The 22008-nt window shown below is 43.0% G+C and overlaps 1 protein-coding gene across 2 annotated transcripts; it reads left to right on the top strand.

Annotated features, from left to right (window-relative positions):
* The first annotated feature begins 4103 nt into the window (after positions 1 to 4103).
* LOC112675573 (cytochrome c oxidase subunit 5A, mitochondrial) lies at positions 4104 to 21280 on the top strand. 2 transcript variants are annotated; one of them, XM_025472138.3, is made up of 5 exons: positions 4104 to 4323; positions 11610 to 11726; positions 13161 to 13282; positions 14950 to 15072; positions 16699 to 16865. In XM_025472138.3, exons 1-4 carry the CDS (start codon positions 4215 to 4217, stop codon positions 15061 to 15063), a joined length of 462 nt encoding a protein of 153 aa, XP_025327923.1. In that variant the 5' UTR covers positions 4104 to 4214; the 3' UTR covers positions 15064 to 15072; positions 16699 to 16865. The 2 variants fall into 2 exon arrangements, with proteins under 2 accessions (XP_025327923.1, XP_048960316.1); XM_049104359.1 differs by lacking the exon at positions 16699 to 16865 and adding an exon at positions 20704 to 21280 and having other exon boundaries at positions 4128 to 4323.
* The last annotated feature ends 728 nt before the right edge of the window (positions 21281 to 22008 follow it).

Genomic DNA, 22008 nt, shown 5'->3' with positions numbered 1-22008 from the left:
AAAGTTTGCAGCATGCAGTGACAAATAATAAATTATTGCCATAATTATATTATTTTTTAAAGATTTTTATTTATTTATTCATGAGAAACAGAGAGAGAGATGGAGAGAGAGAGAGAGGCAGAAACACAGGCAGAGGGCGAAGCAGGCTCCATGCAGGGAGCCCGATGTGGACTCGATCCCGAGACTCCAGGGCCACCCAGGGATCCCCATGTCATAATTATATTAAACAAAACACTCTAGTAGCCAATCTAAGACACTGTAGACAAAGTGGAGAGATTGACAGCAGAGAGACCAGCTGGGATTCAGGTGCAATATACCCTAGTACTTTCTTAATTACAGGAATGCTGACCTCATCCTGAGATTTGATAAATATTAATTCAAATACAATGAGGTCAAAGCTTCTCCAGGTGTTCTTTGGTTAGGCTGGTGGGAGGTGAGGGCAGGTGCTTTGAAAAGAAACTCTTTTTTGTCCTTTTGACAGCCAGGGTCATACCCTCTAAAACCACACTGAGAGGGAGGGAAATGAGAAGGGTAGAGGCTCACAGCCAGGAGAAAGAGCCTGGAGTGAGAAAGTGGTACCTGAATGTCCATCTCTTCTTTCCTTGGTGAGTCCAGGGATAGAGAATGAAGGATACCAAGACAAGATACTGTCTCATTAACTCTCGGTGGCAGTATGGTAATTCAGGCCTGGGGAAATGGACCCACTGCCCAGGAGCTCAAAGTTAGGATGTAGTTAATAAGGCCAGATTAGATGTTTAGAGCCTTGGAATGTAATCAACCCCATTTCAGAGCAGTCTGCTATAGGAGCCTTCCTCTAGGGATTGGGGGCAGGCATCTGGCCAGAAATACTGTTTTACTCGAGGCAAATTGTGCTCAGAGACGGAGACTGTCTTTGCCAATAATTTGCCTAACACAGGTTCACTGTGATAATATTTCACAAGCCAATAGCATACAGGATAATGTCTCTTCTGGAGCCAATAAGAAATAACATACTCCAAATCAATGACAGATTACACTATAGTTCCAGACAAAGTGGAGATGAAAGAAATAAAGTCCAAATTTAGTTGAGGTGTACCTTTCTAGGAGTTGGTTCTTGGGAGAGTCAGCCCTTCCAACGAAAAGCTGGGTATCGGCTGCCTGCCTGTGATGGGGGAACACAGGGCTACTGAGGACAAGGCCCAAGCCTGGGGGGCAGCACATTGGCAAGTCCTTGAAACAGGCAGCAGGACAGTCCTCTATGGGACTCAGCTGCCTCCTTGTTAATACTTTGCTAAGGGCAGAAGGCAATCTTAGCCCGACCCCCAGGAGCCTGTAAGTCTACTTTAACATATAAAAATCCCTTTAGAAATTTCCTTTATCTTGGGCAGCCCGGGTGGGTCAGCAGTTTAGCGCCGCCTTTGGCCCAGGGCCTGATCCTGAAGACCGGGATCAAGTTCCGCGAGGGGCTCCCTGCGTGGAGCCTGCTTCTCCCTCTGCCTGTGTCTCTGCCTCTCTCTCTGTGTCTGTGTCTCTCATGAATAAATAAATAAAAAATCTTAAAAAAAAATTTCCTCTATATCTAAACCCCCGAAGATACGTGTTGGCAATCATCATCCTCCAAGCACAAGGCCCACTGATCTCCACCTGAAGGGTGTCATGACTCAGGGTTTATTAGATGGTAATAAGTGACCTTTCCCAACAATAGCTGGTCCCCTCAAGGCCCTGAAATCTTGCTTCCAAAATTCCTTGGAGACTACGCTATCCTCAAACCCCTCCCAACTCCCAAGTCCCATATACTCTGCCACCCCTCACAGGCCCGAGGCAGCAGCTCTTCCTTCCTATGGGTCCTGTCCCCGGGCTTTAATAAAACCACCATTTTGCGCCAAAGATGTCTTCAAGAATTCTTTCTTGGTCATCGGCTCCAGATCTCATCTGTAATTCCAAAACTTCATCACCGAGACTCCTCATTGTTGGGGCACATAGCAAGCAGGCCAAGGCCCCGGTAGGCAAGGTAGGCTGCTTAAAAGGTTACTACTGCAGGGAGCATTACATGTGCCACTGTCTATAAGGAGTAGCCTTGCCAAGGAAGGGACACACGTCCCTATCTACCTGAGATTGTTGTGTGGTTTAATACCACTACCAGGGCATCCCTGGGTGGCACAGCGGTTTGGCACCTGCCTTTGGCCCAGGGCGCAATCCTGGAGACCTGGGATTAAATCCCACGTCAGGCTCCCGGTGCATGGAGCCTGCTTCTCCCTCTGCCTGTGTCTCTGCCTCTCTCTCTCTCTCTCTCTCTCTGTGACTATCATAAATAAATAAAAATTTATAAAAAAAAAATACCACTACCAAACAAGAGCACCCAGCCTGGCCATGGCAGGATCAAGTGTCTCAAGTCCTTCCGAGAATAGCAAAGGGTAGTCTTATCCAGATGGGATGCTCTTGGTAAGTCCTCACGAATTCTTTATAAAGTCTAAAAGTCGGGCAGCCCAGGTGGCTCAGCAGTTTAGCGCCGCCTTCAGCCCAGGGTGTGATCCTGGAGTCCCGGGATCGAGTCCCACATCGGGCTCCCTGCATGGAGCCTGCTTCTCCTTCTGCCTGTGTCTCTGCCTCTCTCTCTGTCTCTCATGAATGAATAAATAAAATCTTTAAAAAAAATTTTTTTTAAAGTTAAAAAGTCCTGGGGGTGCCTGAGTGGCCCCGTGGGTTAAGTGTCTGCCTTCCACTCGGGTCATGATCCCAGGATCCTGGAATCAAGCTGCTTCTGGCTCCCTGCTCAGTGGGGAGCCTGCTTCTCCTTCTACCTCTGCCATTGCCCCCACTTGTGCTCTCTGGCTCTCTCTGTTAATCTTTTTTTTTTTTTTTTTTAAGATTTTTGTTTATTTATTCATAAGAGACAGAGAGGCAGAAACATAAGCAGAGGGAGAAGCAGGCTCCTCATAGGGAGCCCAATGCAGGACTCGATCCCAGGCCCCTGGGATCCTGACCTGAGCTGAAGGCAGATGCTCAACGGCTGAGCCACTCAGGCGTCCCAAATAAAATCTTTAAAATAAATAAATGAAGTCCATCAAGTGATGGACACCAGGGACCTTACTATGCTGCCAATGGCCTAAGGGTCCTCTCTGCTCCAAGTGCAACTGTTTCATCAGTTAAGTCTAAATATCCAACTTCAAAGCAATTTCATCAAAATAAGTCATTCCAAACAAATTCAAACCACAAACAACTTTGTCCAAAACAAGCTTTCAAAACATGGATTCGAAATCATAAGTCGCTATACAACAAATATCCAGGTTAAGTCTTCAGAATGGGGGATTTGAGAACCTTGATTGCCAGCAAGCAATCTGCTTTATGAGCCTGTTTCCTCGCCTGTAGAGTGAAGTGGCTGAACTCAATTTTTAATGCTTGCGGGTTTGTGATGTAACAGTTACTAATAAGATCCTTTAAAAAAAAAAAAAAAAGATCCTTTAAGGGATCCCTGGGGGGCTCAGTGGTTTAGCACCTGCCTTCGGCCCAGGGCGTGACCCCGGGGTCCCGGGATCGAGTCCCACGTCGGGCTCCCGGTGCATGGGGCCTGCTTCTCCCTCTGCCTGTGTCTGTGTCATAAATAAATAAATGAATAAATAAATAAAACAAAATCTTAAAAAAAAAGATTCTTTACACGTACGCGGTTGTGTTTTTCCCCACTTCCTTATTTTAGGCTCCACGGGGAAGAGAAGTCATACAAAGAAGATACTTTTTTTTTTTTTTTTAAAGAAGATACTTTTATTATAACTTAGGGCTGCTGTCATTGTTAACAGTCCCATTTAAATCTCCTTATCTCCTTTTTTTTTTTTTTTTTTTTTTTTTCAGTTATCTCTAAGACCACCTTGGTCTCGATCTCGCGACCCTGAGATCGAGTCGCATGCTTTACCGCCTGAGCCCCCAGGAGCCCCTTAGCGCCCCCATCTGGACTTGAACCCCGACAGGGTCCCGCGGCCGCCGTCGACCTTCCCGACGTTCTCGCCCCCCGCGGACCGCAGCCTGAGCCCGGGCGGAGCTCGGCGGCGCGCGGTGCCGCGGTGGCTTGTCCCCAGCGCGCCACCGTAGCCCGCTCAAGCGCGAGCGCCGCAGTGGGCGGGGCCTGACGCTCCGCCCGACGTGCGTCCGTGCGTGAGTCCGGCCCCCGCCAGCTCCGGAGCGGCCCGCGAGTTCACACCCGGCTTCGCTTCAGCCTCGCACTGCGCGCCGCCATCGCCGTCATGCTCGGCGCCGCTCTCCGCCGTGGCGCCGTAGCCGCCGCCGCCGCCGCCGCCCGAGCCAGCCCCCGAGGCCTCCGGTACCCAGCCCCGGCCCCCGGCCCTGCCGCCGGTAAGGCGCCCGTCGCCCCCGCCGGCGCCCGCGTGTCCTTGCGGTGACCTGGGCTCCCGCCGCCACTCGAGGGCAGGCTCGCCCCGCGGCCTAGCCCCTGCCCCGCGGGCGGGCGGACGAGCCTGGTGGCCGCCGCCGCCCGCGGGGGACTCGAAGACGCCGCCGCCGCCGCCGCCCCGCCGCGGACCTGCCTCCCGCGCGCCGCGGACGCCCTCGTCCCGGGCCGTGGCCGTGGCCGTGCCCCGGCGCCGACCCCGCGGCCACCTGACTGGGAGTGTCCGTCGGCCGCCGGCCTGCAGCGCGTGGGCGAAGGTGACATTGAGCCCCGGGGCGCGCCGCGGTCCGCGTAGGGGCGGAGGTGGCCCTTCCGGACACCCGGGCACGGACACCCGGGGCTGCCTTGGGGACGCGCGCGCCGGTGATCAGGCCCTCCTGGGCCGGCGCTGCGTGTCACCTTCACAGACCTCGGCGGCGTCGCGGGGACCGCCGTGCCGCGCTCCAGCGCTTCCGTTTTTTAGGTTGGGTCTGCGTGTGCGGGGTTGCCCGAGGTCCGGAGGGGAGCCCGAGTGTCGTTAGGTCTAAGGGTAGGGCGCTCGACCCTCGCAGACTCGGGAACACCGCTCTGCAAACGTAAGGGCAGCTTTTTTTTTTTTTTTTTTAAACATTTTTTTTTTTTAATTTTTATTTATTTATGATAGGCACACAGTGAGAGAGAGAGAGGCAGAGACACAGGCAGAGGGAGAAGCAGGCTCCATGCACCGGGAGCCCGACGTGGGACTCGATCCCGGGTCTCCAGGATCGCGCCCTGGGCCAAAGGCAGGCGCCAAACCGCTGCGCCACCCAGGGATCCCCGTAAGGGCAGCTTTATCACTAATTTTTTTTTTTTTTTAATTTTTAAAGATCATTCAGAAATGTTTTCATTTTTTTTTATTTTTGTTTATCTTCTGTTATTATTTTCGCTTCGAGTCGGGAAGCGGACTGCTGGAGTATGAAGAGTGCTGCTGATTCCTGCCTCGTACTTTGCCTTCCCTCCCCTCTGGGGTTTGGGGAGACTCCTGTGGCCCAGCGCTGTCCTCGCAGTCGGTGTAGCTGCTCTGCGGTCTTGGCCCCCGGCGGCGGTATATGTATGCCGCGCTGTGGAATGGAGCCCTGAGCGTGCACATGTAGACGTGTGAACTCAAACCCAGAGCTGAAAAGGTGGCTCCCTTGACTCTTGAGTGTTATACCTGGACCCTTCCGGCACCTAAGAAATGCGCTTCTCTTCATTCAGTTTATTTATTTATTTTTTTAAATTATTTTTTTAAATTTTTATGATAGAGAGAGAGAGAGAGAGGCAGAGACACAGGCAGAGGGAGAAGCAGGCTCCACGCACCGGGAGCCCGACGTGGGATTCGATCCCGGGTCTCCAGGATCGCGCCCTGGGCCCGAGGCAGGCGCCAAACCGCTGCGCAACCCAGGGATCCCCAAAAGAACTAGATTTTTAGATTGAGTTAGCAGAAATGTCCCAGTTTTCAGATAGTAATTTTTTCCCTACTCTGGAACCCTCAGGTTGTGTGAAAGCAATGAGCAATTGCTTTCAAAATACTTTGCCTTGCAAGCCTCAAACCTGTTTGGAAATGCTGTACATAAGTTGGGTTGGTAGGGGAGAGAGAATGTCTATAAACTATATATCTAAAAATCAAAATGTTAAGCATATGGGCATATCCACAGCTAGGAGAGTAGATCCTACTCCTACCCCTTACTGAAGTTAGTGATAGAATTTAAACCATGTGGGAGACCCCCTGGTTTTGCTATGCTGGAAGGGGGGGAAATGTATGTTCCCATTGCATGCTTGATATTATAAGTAGTTGTTTCATAAAAGCTTTTTGGTAGTATAACCAGCTTATAATTTGGGACTTCCACAAGGAAGGTGAACAACTTATTGAAGGTGATCCATCATTCTCCTTGCCTGGGATTTGTAGTTGCTGATCATCTTTCTCTTTGATTAGAAAACAGAACAAAGCTGCTAGTCATCTCTTGAATTCATGCCCAGCAAGAGCTAAAGAAAATGGGTATGAAACACTTTTCTGGGTGGTAGGAAGTATACATGTAATTATCTCTGGGGAAGGAATACGTATATTTCAGTTTTCTTGGGTAAACACTTAGAAGTGGATTTATTGGGTGGTATGGTAGGTGTGTGTTTAACTTGATAAGAAAGCACTAAAGAGTCTTCCAAAGAGATTGTAACATTTTATACTTGAACTTTATTCAGCTAAGGATAATTTTTTAAATATTACTTATTTATGGGACACCTGGGTGGCTCAGCGGTTGCGTTGTCTGTCTTTGGCTTGGGACCAGGTCCCACATCGGCTTCCTACATGGACCCTGCTCCTCCCTCTGCTTGTGTCTCTGCCTCTATCTGTGTTTCTCATGAATAAATCTTTAAAAAAAATAAATAAAATTACTTATTTACTTAAGTAATCTACACTCAGCATGGGGCTCAAACTCACCGCCCTGAGATCAAGAGTCACATGCTCTTCCCACTGAGCCAACCAGGCACTCCTCTAAGCTAAGGATAATTTTAGTTTTTGAAAAAAGTAGCTTACACATTTTTGGTAAGTGGGTTACAGGGTTGTTGTGAACTATACTTTTTTTTTTTTTTTTTTTAAGATTTTATTTATTTATTCATGAGAGAGAGAGGCAGAGATACAAGCAAAGGAAGAAGCAGGCTCCATGCAGGGAGCCTGATGGGTACTCTATCCCCAGGATCACATCCCGGGCTGAAGGTGGCACTAAACCACTGAGCCACCGGGGCTGCCCTGACCTATACTTTCTGATGTATTAAAGTGAATATTAGTCTTGTAAGTATTATTAAATATTCATGTACTTTTGCTTAAATGTTTGCACTAATCAAATACATTTAAGTCTAGAGATACATTATTTTTCCTCACCATAGAAATTAAAGTATGGCCAATTCCAGCCCATTCATATACATGTCCTCCTTCATTCTGGGTTTGGTTAATGGAGGTAATTTATGTCTCTGGGAAGATTGGAACTTGTGCTATGATCCCCTGTGACTAATGGCAGGTAGTTTGCTCCGGGCTCACATAGTAATTTAAATTTTTTTTTTTTTTAATTTTTATTTATTTACGGTAGTCACAGAGAGAGAGAGAGAGAGAGAGGCAGAGACACAGGCAGAGGGAGAAGCAGGCCCCATGCACCGGGAGCCTGACGTGGGACTCGATCCCGGGTCTCCAGGATTGCGCCCTGGGCCAAAGGCAGGCGCCAAACCGCTGCGCCACCCAGGGATCCCCTCACATAGTAATTTAAATGAGAATCTTCTCATTTGTTGTAGTAGTGGCAGTCCATCTCCAGAACTGGCAGTCTTTCATCTTTTTCTGTTTTCTGATCTTTCTCCTGACATTTACTGTATTAAGGATATGAAGGATAGGGACCCTTGGCTGGTGCAGTCTTTGGACATAAGACTCTTGATCTCAGGTTCATACGTTGAAACCCCACATTGGGGGTAAAGTTTACCTTAATTTTTTTTTAAAGATTTTATTTATTTGAGAGAGAATGAGAACAGGAGAGAGAACAAGCAGTGGGGGAGGAGCAAAGGGAAAAGGAGAAGCACATTCCCTGCTGAGTAGGGAGTCCAATGTGGGGCTCAATTCCAGGACCTTGATACCATGACCTGAGCAGAAAAGGCAGATAAGCCACCCAGGCACTCAAAGATTTCTTCCTTCCTTCCTTCCTTCCTTCCTTCCTTCCTTCCTTCCTTCCTTCCTTCCTTCCTTCCTTCTTCCTTTCTTCCTTTCTTCCTTTCTTCCTTTCGATTTTATTTATCCATTCATGAGAGACACAGAGAGAGAGGCGCAGAGACATAGGCAGAGGGAGAAGCAGGTTCCACACAGGGAGCCCGGCATGGGACCAGGTCTCCAGGGTCACACCCTGGGCCAAAGGCAGCACTAAACCACTGAGACACCTGGGCTGCCCTATTTCTTTATTTTTTTGTTTTTAAAGATTTTATTTATTTATTCATGAGAGACAGAGAGAGAGGCAGAGACACAGGCAGAGGGAGAAGCAGGCTCCATGCAGGGAGCCCGATGTGGGACTTGATCCTCCTAACTCCAGGATCACACCCTGAGCTGAAGGCAGACACTCAACCACTGGGCCACCCAGGCATCCCAGATTTATTTATTAGAGAACACAAGTTGGGGAAAGGGCAGAAGGAGAGAATCTCAAGTAGACTGCTTGCTGAGTTTGGAGCCCAACAGAGGCACAAGACTCAAAGGCATGGGACTTGGGGCTGTGTCCCACATCCCTGAGATCATGACCTGAGCCAAAATCATGAATTGGACACTCAGCCAACTGAGCCACCCAAGTGCCCCCTGTAGGGAGCAGAATTCTAAATGTGTCCTGTTTTTCTATTTTTTTTTAATCCCTATTTGCCTACACCCTCCCCTCCCTTCCCTCTGGCAATCACTGGATTGTTCTCTGTATCTGAGTCTGTTTTTGATTTATTTTTTTAGATTCCATATATAAGTGAAATCCATTTGGTATTTGTCTTTGTCTGGCTCATTTCACTTAACCATAATATTCCAGGTCCATCCATGTCATAAATGGCAAGATTTGTATATGTACATACCACATCTTCTTTATCCACTTATCTTATTTATGGATACATACGTTGCTTCCTTGTCTTGGCTATTGTAGATAATGCTGCAGTGAACAACATGGGGTGCATATGTCTTTTTGAATTACTGTTTTTGTTTTCTTTGGATAAATACCCAGATATCCAGAAGTGAAATTGTTGGATCACATGAAAGTTCTATTTTTAATATTTTGAAGAACCTCCATACTGTATTGCATAGTGGGTACACCAGTTTGCAATCCCTCCAACAGTACATGAGTGTTCTTTTCTCCACATTCTCACCAACACTTGTTATTTCTTACCTTTTTGATAATAGCCATTCTGATCAGTATAAGGTAATATCTCATAGTGATTTTGAATTGCATTTCCTTGATAGTGATATTGAGCATCTTTTCATGTGTCTGTTGACCAACTGTATATTTTCTTTGGAGAAGTATCTATTCAGGTCCTCTGCCCATTTTTAATTGGATTGCTTTTCTTTTTTTCTTAAGATTTTATTTATTTATTCATGAGAGACACAGAGAGAGAGAGAGGCAGAGACATAGGCAGAGGGAGAAGCAGGCTCCATGCAGGGAGCCTGATGTGGGACTCGATCCCAGGACCCCAGGATCATGCCCTGAGACGAAGGCAGATGCTTAACCACTGAGCCACCCAGGCATACCTAGATTGCTCTTTTGATACTGAATTTTGTGAGTTCTTTCTATATTTTGGATATTAAACCCTTATCAGTTTTATCATTTGCAAATAGCAACCCCCATTCAGTAGGTTGCCTTTTCCTTTTGTTGATGGTTTCTTTCACTGTGCAAAAGCTTTTTAGTTTGATGTAGTCCCATTTGTTTATTTTTGTTTTTGTTGCCCTTCCTCGAGGAGACAGATCCAAAAATATATTGCTCAGATTGATGTCCAAGAGCTTACTGCCTATGTTTTCCTCTAGGAATTTTATGCCTCTAGTCTTACATTCAAGTCTTTAATCCGTTTGAGTTCATTTTTGTGTATAGTGTAAGAAAGTGGTCCTACTTCATTCTTTTGCATGTAGTTGTCCAGTTTTCCCAACACCATTTATTAAAGAGACTGTATTTTCCCCACTGTGTCCTGTGTGTGTGTGTGTGTGTGATCTATATATCTATTTAAAACTTCTTATATATCATGTAGAACCGTTTTTTTCATTGGGTATAAATGAGAGGGCATGTTGCCTCTTAGGGGATTTATCAGCTTTGCAGGGAAGGGACTATAGTTTGATAAAACAGGTTTTTAAATTGGTATTTGCCAGGATATGTAATTTATTTTGGAATATAATCTAAAGGAAAGCATCAGATTTTTTTTTTTAATTTATCAAAAATATATACGGGATCCCTGGGTGGCGCAGCGGTTTGGCGCCTGCCTTTGGCCCAGGGCGCGATCCTGGAGACCCAGGATCGAATCCCACATCGGGCTTCCGGTGCATGGAGCCTGCTTCTCCCTCTGCCTGTGTCTCTGCCTCTCTCTTTCTCTCTCTGTGACTATCATAAATAAATAAACATTTAAAAAAAATTAAAAAAAAATATATACATTTGTTTAAGAATTGGAATGAGCATTTTTTAAAGCTAGGAATTAGGGCAGCCTGGGTGGCTCAGCGGTTTAGTGCCTCCTTGGGCCCGGGGCATCATCCTGGAGACCCAGGATGGAGTCCCAAGTCGGGCTCCCTGCGTGAAGCCTGCTTCTCCCTCTGCCTGTGTCTTTGCCTCTCTCTCTCTCCATGTGTCTCTCATGAATAAATAAATAAAATCTTTAAAAATAAAAATAAAAATAAATAAAACTAGGAATTAACACTGTTTATCATAAAAATTCAAACATTGTGGAAGTATATAAAGAAATAGGTTTTCTTGGGGATCCCTGGGTAGCTCAGTGGTTTAGTGCCTGCCTTCGGCCCAAGGTGTGATCCTGGAGTCCTGGAATTGAGTCCCACATTGGGGTCCCTGCGTAGACCCTGCTTCTCTCTCTGTGTCTCTACCTCTCTCTCTCAGTGTCTCTCATGAATAAAGTCTTTAAAAAAAAAATAGGTTTTCCTTCCAAAGATAACCACTTTTAACAGTTTGAAGCTAGTCTTTACATGTTAGGGGGCAAAAGTGTAAACATATGTATGTAGTATAGTACTCTTTGTTCTACTTGCTTTTCTTTGCTTAGTTTTTTTTTTTTTTTTTTAAGATTTTATTTATTTATTCATGAGACACACACACACACACACACACAGAGGCAGAGACAGAGACAGAGGCACAGGGAGAAGCAGGCTCCATGCAGGGAGCCCGATGTGGGACTCGATCCCGGATCTCCAGGATTACACCCTGGGCTGCAGGCGGCGCCAAACCGCTGCGCCACCGGGGCTGCCCTTCTTTGCTTAGTTTTTAAGATTTTTTTCACATCGGTACATAAGATTTGTTTCACTTGACCTGCTGAATAATTTTCCTACCATGATAAATATAGTTGATTCAGAATTTAGTGCATTGAATATATTTCACCCCACTGAACTGTATACTTAAAAGTGGTTCAGATGGTAAATTTGATGTTGTAAATATTTTAACACAATTTAAAAAAAAACAAACTTTAATATATTGACAAGATATGTCAAGTATTATTTCTTTCTGCACATTGAAGTCATTGTTCTTTCTTATTATAGCTGTCCAATCAGTTCGCTGCTACTCCCACGGGTCACACGAGACAGATGAGGAGTTTGATGCTCGCTGGGTGACATACTTCAACAAGCCAGATATTGATGCCTGGGAATTGCGTAAAGGTAAGTGGAACATAGGCTTATTTGCCTACTTGGCATAAAATTGGGAACTACTTTGTAGTCTTTCACTACTCTGTTGAAAGCAGCTATTTTGAAAATATGCCTCATGTAAACTGGGTATTGTCACGCAACTTGCAGTTGGGAAAGTTTATAGCCTCCATAGTGTTTCTTGTAAAGCAGAGTTTTAAAGCAGGCACAATTTACTTTTTGGGCCCGATAGTTCTTTGTTGTGGGGCTGTCCTTTGCATTATAGGATGTTTAGCAGCATCTTTGGCTTCAACCTACTAGGTGCCAACCACCAACCCCCACCCTGGTGTGACAACCAAAAATGTCTGCTGGGAGACAAAATCACCCCTGATTGAAAACCACTGCTGTAATGGTAGATCAATATGAGCAAGAGTTAACAGTTTTGTGCCTTTTAGATGATTTAAGCAAGTAGTCATTGGGTTATCTCCCTACTCTTGGTAATAGTTTGGGTTTTTTGTGATTTTTATTCTGAATTGTTATTTGTTTTGCCCTGAATTAGTGTTCTAAGTAACATAAAAATTGTTTTTCCTAATTTGCAGATTTGTATTGAACATGAGTCGGTAACATTAATGATAATTAGTCTAATAGCCAAATAGATAACTATTTTTAAGTGTATGGTAATTTGCCACAGACCAAGAGTTCAGTTTCTGTGACTATATTCTAGTATTGTAGTCACTGTGCTTTTTGTACATATAATAAAATAAATAAAAGCAGAACATCTACATGCTTCAGATTTATCTGCAGTAATGTAATAATGACTCTTAATTTGCTGAAACCAGGAAAATTCTTACTGAATAATCTTAAGTAGCAGTAATGAAAAGAATAGTAATTCTGTGTTTGCGTTAAGAGAATCTTGTTTTATGATGTATCATTTTGTGCAGAGCTGAAAGTAATCCTGCCCAGTCATTTTCTGGTTGAATGTGCACTAATGCTTCTCTATATCTTTGTAATGTCCTCATTTGGGCTTCATTAATTCTCCTTAAGCATTTCTCGGGTTGTTCTTAGATTATTTCCCAATCAAAGCTATTTTAAAGCAACTAAAGTATATTCATTGTAATAAGATTTAAGGATACGACTTGAAAATGACCCTCTTGTTTGAAAAGAAGCCAGCTAATTATTACGAAAATTGTATTAGCATTTAAGAAAATGCTTGGGGTTTTTTATTGTTGTTTTTTAATCTTCAGTCTGCATGCTACTGCATAGTTCCTTCTACTAGTTCATTGTGGAGGATCAACTATGCTCTTACTATCTAGAATTTGTTAAAGGTAGGTTCTCTTATTTTCTAGATAGGAGAATAGAGATCCAAACAGACAAGATCACGTTTATTATTTAATAAACATATAGATAATTGAAATGTAGTTTATATGAAGATATTCCAGGTTGATATGGCTCCTCTTTTTAATTTGACAGGGATGAACACACTTGTTGGCTATGATCTGGTTCCAGAACCCAAAATCATTGATGCTGCTTTACGGGCATGCAGACGGTTAAATGATTTTGCTAGTGCAGTTCGCATCCTAGAGGTTGTTAAGGTCAGTGAAATAACATTGCTAAAGTTGTTCCGGGAAAAAAAAAAGTTCCAATGTGGGTGGGCTGTTGGTAGGTATCAGCATATTCTGTGTTTCTGAATTTGTTAAAATACCTAAAATCAGTTCTTAAAGCTATAGGAAATGTACATTGCAATTACAATCTTTTTGGAGGGCAGTTTTGCACAATTTATGCAAGGTCTTTAAAAAATTGTGCTTGAGGGGCACCTGGGTGGCTCCATTGGTTAAGCTTCTGCCTTCAACTCAGGTCATACTCTCAGGGTCCTGGGATCAAGCCCCTTAGTCAAGTTCCCTGCTCAGCGGGGAATCTGCTCTCCCTCTCCCTCTGCCACTCCCCCTGCTCATGTGCATGCTCTCTCTCTTTAATAAACAAATAAATAAAATCTTTTTTAAAAAAGTTGTGCTTGGGGCAGCCTGGGTGGCTTAGCGGTTTAGCGCTGCCTTCAGCCCGGGGCCTGATCCTGGAGACCTGGGATCAAGTCCCATGTCAGCTCCCTGCATGGAGCCTGCTTCTCCCTGTGCCTGTGTCTCTGCCTCTCTCTCTCCCCCTCTCTCTCTTTGTGTCTCTCATGAATGAATACATACATACATACATACATACATAAAAAAAAGTTGTGCTTGATACTGTCTTGTTTGGCAATTCCACTTGAGAATTTATCTTAAGGAAATAATTAAGGATGTACAAAGATTCTTTGTGCTATTTGTGGTATGAAGTTAAATGTTAGTGGTTTCTTAAGATGATGGGACTTCCTGAAAGAGGTTATCTATTAATGTTATGATAATTAATGCATTTAACATTATATAATTCATAGTATATTATTACTGTTTTCTTTTTTTAATTTTAAATAGGCTCCACACTCAACGTGGGGCTTGAACTCAGGACCCTGTAATCAAGAGTCACAAACTCTACTGACTGAACTGACAGTTGCCCCAACAATTCACAGTCTATTAACTGAAAAAAATAATGAAATGATTCTTTGTGGTGTGACCCCATTTTATTTTTTAAAAAATACATAGATGAAAACATAAGAGGATATATATTTATCCTTTTGATTATGATTCCTGGTTTTTCAGTAGTGAACAAATAAATACATTGCATTTTAAACAAGAATTTTATAATTTAAAACAATACAATTGAGGCGCCTGGGTGGCTCAGTGGTTAACATCTGCCTTTGGCTCAGGTCGTGATTCTGGGGTCCTGGGATCGAGTCCCACATTGGGCTCCCTGCATGGAGCCTGCTTCTCCCTCTGCCTGTGTGTGTCTCTGCCTCCCTCTGTGTCTCTCATGAATAATAATAATAATTTTTTAAATTTTTTTTAAAAATTTTTATTTATTTACGATAGTCATACACAGAGAGAGAGAGAGAGAGAGAGAGAGGCAGAGACATAGGCAGAGGGAGAAGCAGGCTCCGTGCACCGGGAGCCCAATGTGGGATTCGATCCCGGGTCTCCAGGATCCTGCCCTGGGCCAAAGGCAGGTGCTAAACCGCTGCGCCACCCAGGGTTCCCAATAATAATAGTTTAAAAAAAGTAGGTGACTTGATCCTCTGCTACTAGCCTCTGCATATGTGATTAAAAGCATTCTCAATTTCAGTTTTTTAATAGACACAGCTTTTCAGAGAGCTAAATGTAGATATTTTCTTTGCCATCAGGACAAAGCAGGACCTCATAAGGAAATCTACCCCTATGTCATCCAGGAACTTAGACCAACTTTAAATGAACTGGGAATCTCCACTCCAGAGGAACTGGGCCTTGACAAAGTGTAAAACCCATGGGTAAGCAACACTCCACTGAATAAGACAGGAAATGAATCCAGGGAGTGGGGAATGGATAACATTTCAGTGTTCTCAGAGTAAGACCTTTTAATGGCTGCCTTAGTGGCTATGAACATAAAAGATCCAGAGAGCACCAATGATGCTAAATTTAAGGAGCTAGAATTGTTATTTCTAGTTGTTACAATGTTCTCTTATTGGTGTAAAAGCAAGAGGAAGCCCCATTAATTAAAAATCTATATAAAATATTTCAAAAATAAAATTCTAGCCCTTTTACCTCCCCCAAACTAAAAGTAATCCATTGTGTATAAGCCGTTCACCACTCATGCTTTTATACATCTGTTTATTTTTTTAACAGGGTTCTATTAATTTGATGCATTTGTTTTTGTGTGCCCATATTAGAATTTAACAGTCAAGTAAATATTCACTGATAATTAAAACGTATTTGATACCTTATTCTCTGTGGGAAGGCAGGTAATAGAACCAGTCACAAGATTATCTAGGTAGAGAGGAGTGTGCAGAAAATCCTTTGTAAAACAGAAAATGTATAAGCATAACTCATTTTCATTTTATTTAAGCACATATAGTATATATAACTTCCTATGTCAGACACTGTTTTAAATGCTGTATAAATATTCACTCATTTAATCCTCATAAACCATCCCATGAGGGAGTTATTAATTTTTATAATTACTCCATTTTACTATTTTATTAATGAAGAAACTGAGGCACCTTGTCCAAAGTCCTATAGCTAGTACTGGAACCTACACTTTAAGCCAGGCAGTCCAGCTCCACTGCTCCAGAGTCTCTTGCTCTTACTATAACACATCCTATATAAGCATTTATGAAGGCTATATTCATTTCTCAGTAGTAAACAATGAGGCTTAAATAGTGGATTTGCTTCCTTAAAGTAAGAGGACATTTATTTTTAAAATAGTGGAACTAAACTATCTTATAAAAGTACACCCAAAATTATTGAAGGAGCTGGTATCAGATCTCTCACAAGATACAGGTCCAGTGAGCATGGTTAAAGGTTGCTTTGGAGCAGGAGTCTTTTTTTTTTTTTTTTTTTTAATTTTATTTATGGTAGTCACACACAGCGAGAGAGAGAGAGAGGCAGAAACACAGGCAGAGGGAGAAGCAGGCTCCATGCACCGGGAGCCCGACACGGGACTCCATCCCGGGTCTCCAGGATCGCGCCCTGGGCCAAAGGCAGGCGCCAAACCGCTGCGCCACCCAGGGATCCCTGGAGCAGGAGTCTTAACTTTATCTTTGTCCACTCCCATACCACCACCACCTTGCTAAAGTCATTTAGCTCATCTTTGTAGTACATGGAAAGGTTTTTTAAATATGTGTACTAAAGATTTCTGTGAGAAAATTAGGCATTCAGAATAGAAGATTTCCTCCTTACATTTTATTTTATCAAGTAGAATTCCAAGGAGTCCAGAGATCTTTGTTACATAGGATATATCCTAGCTGTGATGACATATTTCTTTAAAAACATTTTTAAAGGGCAACTCCCCAGCACTTTTATGGTTGGAAAAGAGGACCACCCCAGTAAATACTGTTTTAGTAAGATTTCTATCTTTCCTTTATTTTCTGGCTAATTCTTCCTGTTTTCTCTTACAGATGGGCTTCTCAAGGATTTATTCATAATGCTACTTGATTGTAAACAATCACCTGGAAATACTGATGATAACATATTACCTTATTTGAACAAGTTTTCCTTTATTGAGTACCAAACCATGTAATGGTAACTTGGACTTTAATAAAAGGGAAATGAGTTTGAACTGAAATTAGGTATTATTCCATGTGTTTGCTTTGAAAAGCAGAAAATGAATCATCATAGAACCATTGATTTCATGGTTTTGTTGCCACTATGTGCTGAGAGAACTGCTTTAATTCTCTGGAAACCATCTGACATCAAATAATTTTAAAAGTGATCATTGAGATAGTCTTGAGAATGTGCTGTGTAGTAGCCAGCTTCTCTCTTAGTGACCTTTTCCTTCCCTACCTGTTCTCCTTTAGCTGTGCAGTATTAGCCTTGGACATCAAATAACTAGCTATTTTAGATGTTCAGTGCTTTAAGAACTAAAATCAGTTTACTTCTTGAGAGAATTAATAGAATACACAAATCCCATCTTAGTTTAGAAGTCCCATATTATTGGAGACTGGCTGTCGGAGAAAGAGGTTCTAGGTCTGTGTGACTTCTAGTATAGCCATTCAGACTGTAGTGTCAGGGGATAGGATTACTATTAGGTTGAGGTTTGTGTGTCTTCTCCTAAAGCGAAGTAAGAAAATGTTAGTACAATCAGTTTTGGTTAAGGTATCAACACAAATGACATTTTATTTATTTATTTATTATTATTATTTTTTTTTACAAATGACCTTTTATGAAAGACTAGTTACCTACTAAAAAGTCCCCCTCTCCTTTTTTAAAAAGTAGAAATGGAAATAAACTAAAATAGCCACATATGTTTATTTAATCGTATAGTTGATAGGTATGGTTCTTATGTTTGACCCCTCCATAGGCCAGCTCTTTCCCCTCATTCTGTGTAGTATAACATAGCAGTCACACTGCTGTTTTTCCTCCAGATTCTCTTTAGGTTGCTTCCCCTAAGGATGACATAATCTTAAGTCTGCTCTCCCAAATCCTACAGTTGATGGGTGGGGGTAACAGAACAATCACATATGTAAAGATTATCACGGCAGAGATTTTTAAAGTTCTGTGAACATACATATGGGTACTATGAGGAAGGAAGTGACATTTAAGTTGAAGCCTAAAGGATTGAGGGTTTTTGTTTATCCACAGCTTTATCAGAAAGGTAATTTTACTTATTGTATGACCTGTTTGGTCTTTGCACCATTGGAGTGGGGAGGAAAGGTTTGTTTGTTTGTTTTGACAGCTCCCATATGTACATTCATAATCGCATTTAAACCTGTTTTTTCGGGCAGCCCCGGTGGCCCAGCGATTTAGTGCCACCTTCAGCCCAGGGCGTGATCCTGGAGACCCGAGATTGAGTCCCATGTCAGGCTCCCTGTATGGAGCCTGCTTCTCCCTCTGCCTGTGTTTCTGCCTCTCTCTCTCTCTCTCTGTCGTGAATAAATAAAATCTTTAATAATAATAATAATAAACCTGTTTTTTCAATTCCCAGATGTAAAGGATTAACTATAGCTGAAAAAGGGCCATGTCAGGATCATGGGCTCTTACTCTTTATAGGAGGAACAGAAAATGATGGAAATGGTTTCTGTTCTTAAGATCATAGGAGGCGCCTGAGGAGGAAACATAGGTTTACAACCATTTGCAAGAGTGAGAAACGAGTGCTATGATGGTTTTCACACCACATTTATTGGATACCTACTGTATGCCGAGCATTGTGCCAGATACTGGTAATAGAATAGTGAATAAGAAACCAATTTGGAGCCTGGAAAAATTGGAGTTAGGGTCACAATTTAGGAAGTTCTACAGTGTAGTTATAACTAATAAGGACTTTATTTTTTTAAGATTTATTTATTCATGAGAGAGAGAGAGGCAGAGACATAGGCAGAGGGAGAAGCAGACTCCCCACAAAGAGCCCAGGGCAGGACCCAATCCCAGATCCTAGGATCCGGAGCTGAGCCAAAGGCAGATGCTCAACCTCTGAGCCACCCAGGTGTCCCACATTTGCATTGTTATACAGTGTCTGTGGCTGTTTTGCACTACTGTGGCAGAACTAAGTTGTTGGGATAGATATTGCATAGTCCAGAGTCAAAAATATTTTCTGACCATTTATAGGAAATGTTCGTCAATCCCTAATCTAAAATAATGGAAGTTATTTTTGAAGCAAGCAAACTTCTAAATCCTAGGCCTATTACTAAGAGGCAAAAGTGACAAGATACATTTACTGATAAATTTTTTACTCCTGTCAAATACCAGTTTTGTCATGTCAATTCCCCCATTGTCTGTGAGTCAAATTTGACTGACTCCTGTACTGTGCTGGAGAAAGTAGGTACATCTTTTAGCTTAATGGATTCTAGTTCTATCTAAAGGAAGTAGACAATAAATAATGTTCACAATTTATTTTTATTATTTTTTTAAGATTATTTATTTATTCATAGACAGAGAGAGAGGCAGAGACACAGAGGGAGAAGCAGGCTCCATGCAGGGAGCCCCACGTGGGATGGTGGGACTCCATCCCGGGTCTCCAGGATCATGCCCTAGGCTGCCGGTGGCGCTAAGCCGCCGCGCCACTGGGACTGCCCAATGTTCACAATTTAAAGAAAATGATGCTTCAACAGCTTGATGACGGACAAGCTTCTGCCCTAACAGAACTCTTCTTTCCTTATTCTTTATTTCAAAATATTAAAAACTAATAGTTTGCTACATTTGTTTTATACTTAGTATATGTATACACTTTTTTCCTCAACCATTTGAAAGTAAATTACGGCATTTTACCCCTAAGTAGTGAAGCAGACATCTAAGAATAAGGACTTTTCTTACATTATCACAATACTGTTAATATGCTTTAAGAATTTTGCCATAAAATATATATACAGTTCATTTTTCTAAAGAGTCCAGGCCAGCGGTGGTGTAGAATGCTCTACAATCTGCATCTCGCTATTTGTTTCCTGATTATTAAAATCCAGTTAAACATTTTTGGCAAGAATGCTACACAGATGGGGGTGCCTGGCTGGCTCAGTCAATGGAGCATGTGACTCTTGACTAGGGTTGTTGAGTTTGAGCCCCATGTTGGGTGTAGAGATTATTTTTTTTATTTATTTATTTATTTATTTATTTATTTATTTATTTATTTATTTTGTAGAGATTATTTTAAAAATTAAAGGGTGCAGGACACCTGAGTGGCTCAGTGGTTGAACATCTGCCTTTGGTTCAGGGCGTGATCCTGGAGTTCTGGGATCAAGTTCCACATTGGTTTCCCTGCATGGAGCCTGCTTCTCCTCCCTCTATGTCTCTGCCTCTCTCTGTCTCTCATGAATAAATAAAATCTTAAAAAAAAATTAAAGGGTGCCTGGGTGGCTCAATCAGTTAAGCATCTGACCAGCCCAGGTCATGATCTCAGGGTCCTGGGATTGAGCCCTGTCAGGCTCCACGCTCAGTGGGGAGTCTGCTTCTCCCTCTGTCCCTCCGCTTGCTTGTGCTCTCTGTCTCTCAAATAAGTAAAATCTCTTGTGAAATAAGAAAAAATACTACATCGATGATGTGAAATTCCAGTTAGATCCCCTGAAGATGGATGTGATGTATGTCCTAGCATCTTTGTATTATATTTACCCATCAGCTGATGGGAGACAATAATGTAGCAATAAGATGAAGAAATAGGGGCTTTTTCCCTCTGTTCACACATCTCTGGTGTCTCTTATAAAGATACTGGTCCTGTTGGATTAGGGGCCCACTCTGATGACCTCAGTTAATCACTTCCTTAATGGCTTTTATCTCCCAAGAACTGTCACCCTGGGGAGTTGAAACTTAAACATTAATGGGGAGGATAAAATTCAGTCTATAACATTAAAGACATGCACCTGACTGGTACAAAAAGACGACAGCCCCCCCCCCCCCCACACACACACACACACGATAGGCTTTTGAAGCAGATAAGGATTCAATTCTCATCTCTACAACTTTGTGATCTTTGACAGATCAGTTAATCCTGGTGATCCTCACTTCACTTTGCTTATGATAGTGCTACATAAGGATGTGAGGACTGGGAAATCTGTCTTCCCTAGAAGGAGGTGACATGCGTTCATGGGAGGATGAAATTGGAGCTGGTGACCTGGGATCCACAAAGACCTGCAGATTCATGCAATTCTCTGCTTTACCAACAATGGAAGAAGTCAAAGGCTGGAGTCTGAAACCTGTGAGGTGGGAAAAGAGTTTCAGAGGGGAGTACAGAATGAAAATTTTCACTCTTGATGAACATGATGTAAAAACCCTCAACAATATATTAGGAATCTGAATTTAACATATTGAAAAGATTATACTCCATGATCAACTGAGATTTATTCCAGGGATGCAAGGAGGTTCCACATCTGCAAATCAATCAACGTGATACACCACAGTAACAAGGATAAAAACTGATCATCTCAACAGATGAAGGAAAAGCATCAGACAACAGTCTATATATGATAAAAGTTCTGTATATGATCTATATATGATAAAACTGCAACAAAGTATAATGTGGACATACCTTACCATAATAAAGGCCACATATGACAACCCTGCAGCTAACCTACTCAAAAGTGAAAAGCTGATAGTAAGATCGGCACCACCACTATAACTGTTCATATTATTGTCCTCAAGGTCTTTCCCTTTGAAGCCTAGCCTAGGGTGCTGGCTGACTGATGCCCCTCTCTGGCAAAGAGGGAGGGTGGAGGTAGGTGACACCTCTCAGAAGGACCTCTGGGCCCCCCCCCCCCCCCCAGGTGGCTCAGCAGTTTAGTGCTGCCTTTGGCCCAGGGTGTGATCCTGGAGACTGGGGATCGAGTCCCACATCTGGCTCCCTGCATGGAGCCTGCTTCTCCCTCTGCCCGTGTCTCTGCCTCTGTGTGTGTCTCATGAATGAATGAATAAATAAATTCTTAAAGTCCTACAGATAGATGGCCAATAAGCACATGAAAAGGTGCTCAAAATCATTAATCAGGGACATGTAAATCAAAACCAGTGAGATTCCATCTTAGCCTGTTACAATGTCTAGTCTCAAAAAGACAAATAACAACTGTTGGTAAGGATGTGGAGAGAGATCCCTGGGTGGCGCAGCGGTTTGGCGCCTGCCTTTGGCTCAGGGCACGATCCTGGAGACCAGGGATCGAATCCCACGTCGGGCTCCCGGTGCATGGAGCCTGCTTCTCCTTCTGCCTGTGTCTCTGCCTCTCTCTCTCTCTGTGTGACTATCGTAAATAAATTTAAAAAAAAAAAAAAAAAAAGGATGTGGAGAAAAGAACCCT

Source organism: Canis lupus, chromosome 30 (genome assembly GCF_003254725.2).
Source record: "Canis lupus dingo isolate Sandy chromosome 30, ASM325472v2, whole genome shotgun sequence".
Lineage (NCBI taxonomy): Eukaryota > Metazoa > Chordata > Mammalia > Carnivora > Canidae > Canis > Canis lupus.
Note: the sequence above shows the minus strand (reverse complement) of the source record. Positions and strands in the feature narration are given on the sequence as shown.

Bases quoted from the DNA above. Each gene is read 5' to 3' on its own strand.
- LOC112675573 (XM_049104359.1), top strand. From the start codon at position 4,215: ATGCTCGGCGCCGCTCTCCGCCGTGGCGCCGTAGCCGCCGCCGCCGCC. The intron at 11,727-13,160 runs GTAAGTGGAACA...TTAATTTGACAG, and splicing joins TGCCTGGGAATTGCGTAAAG to GGATGAACACACTTGTTGGC. The intron at 13,283-14,949 runs GTCAGTGAAATA...CTTTGCCATCAG, and splicing joins GCATCCTAGAGGTTGTTAAG to GACAAAGCAGGACCTCATAA.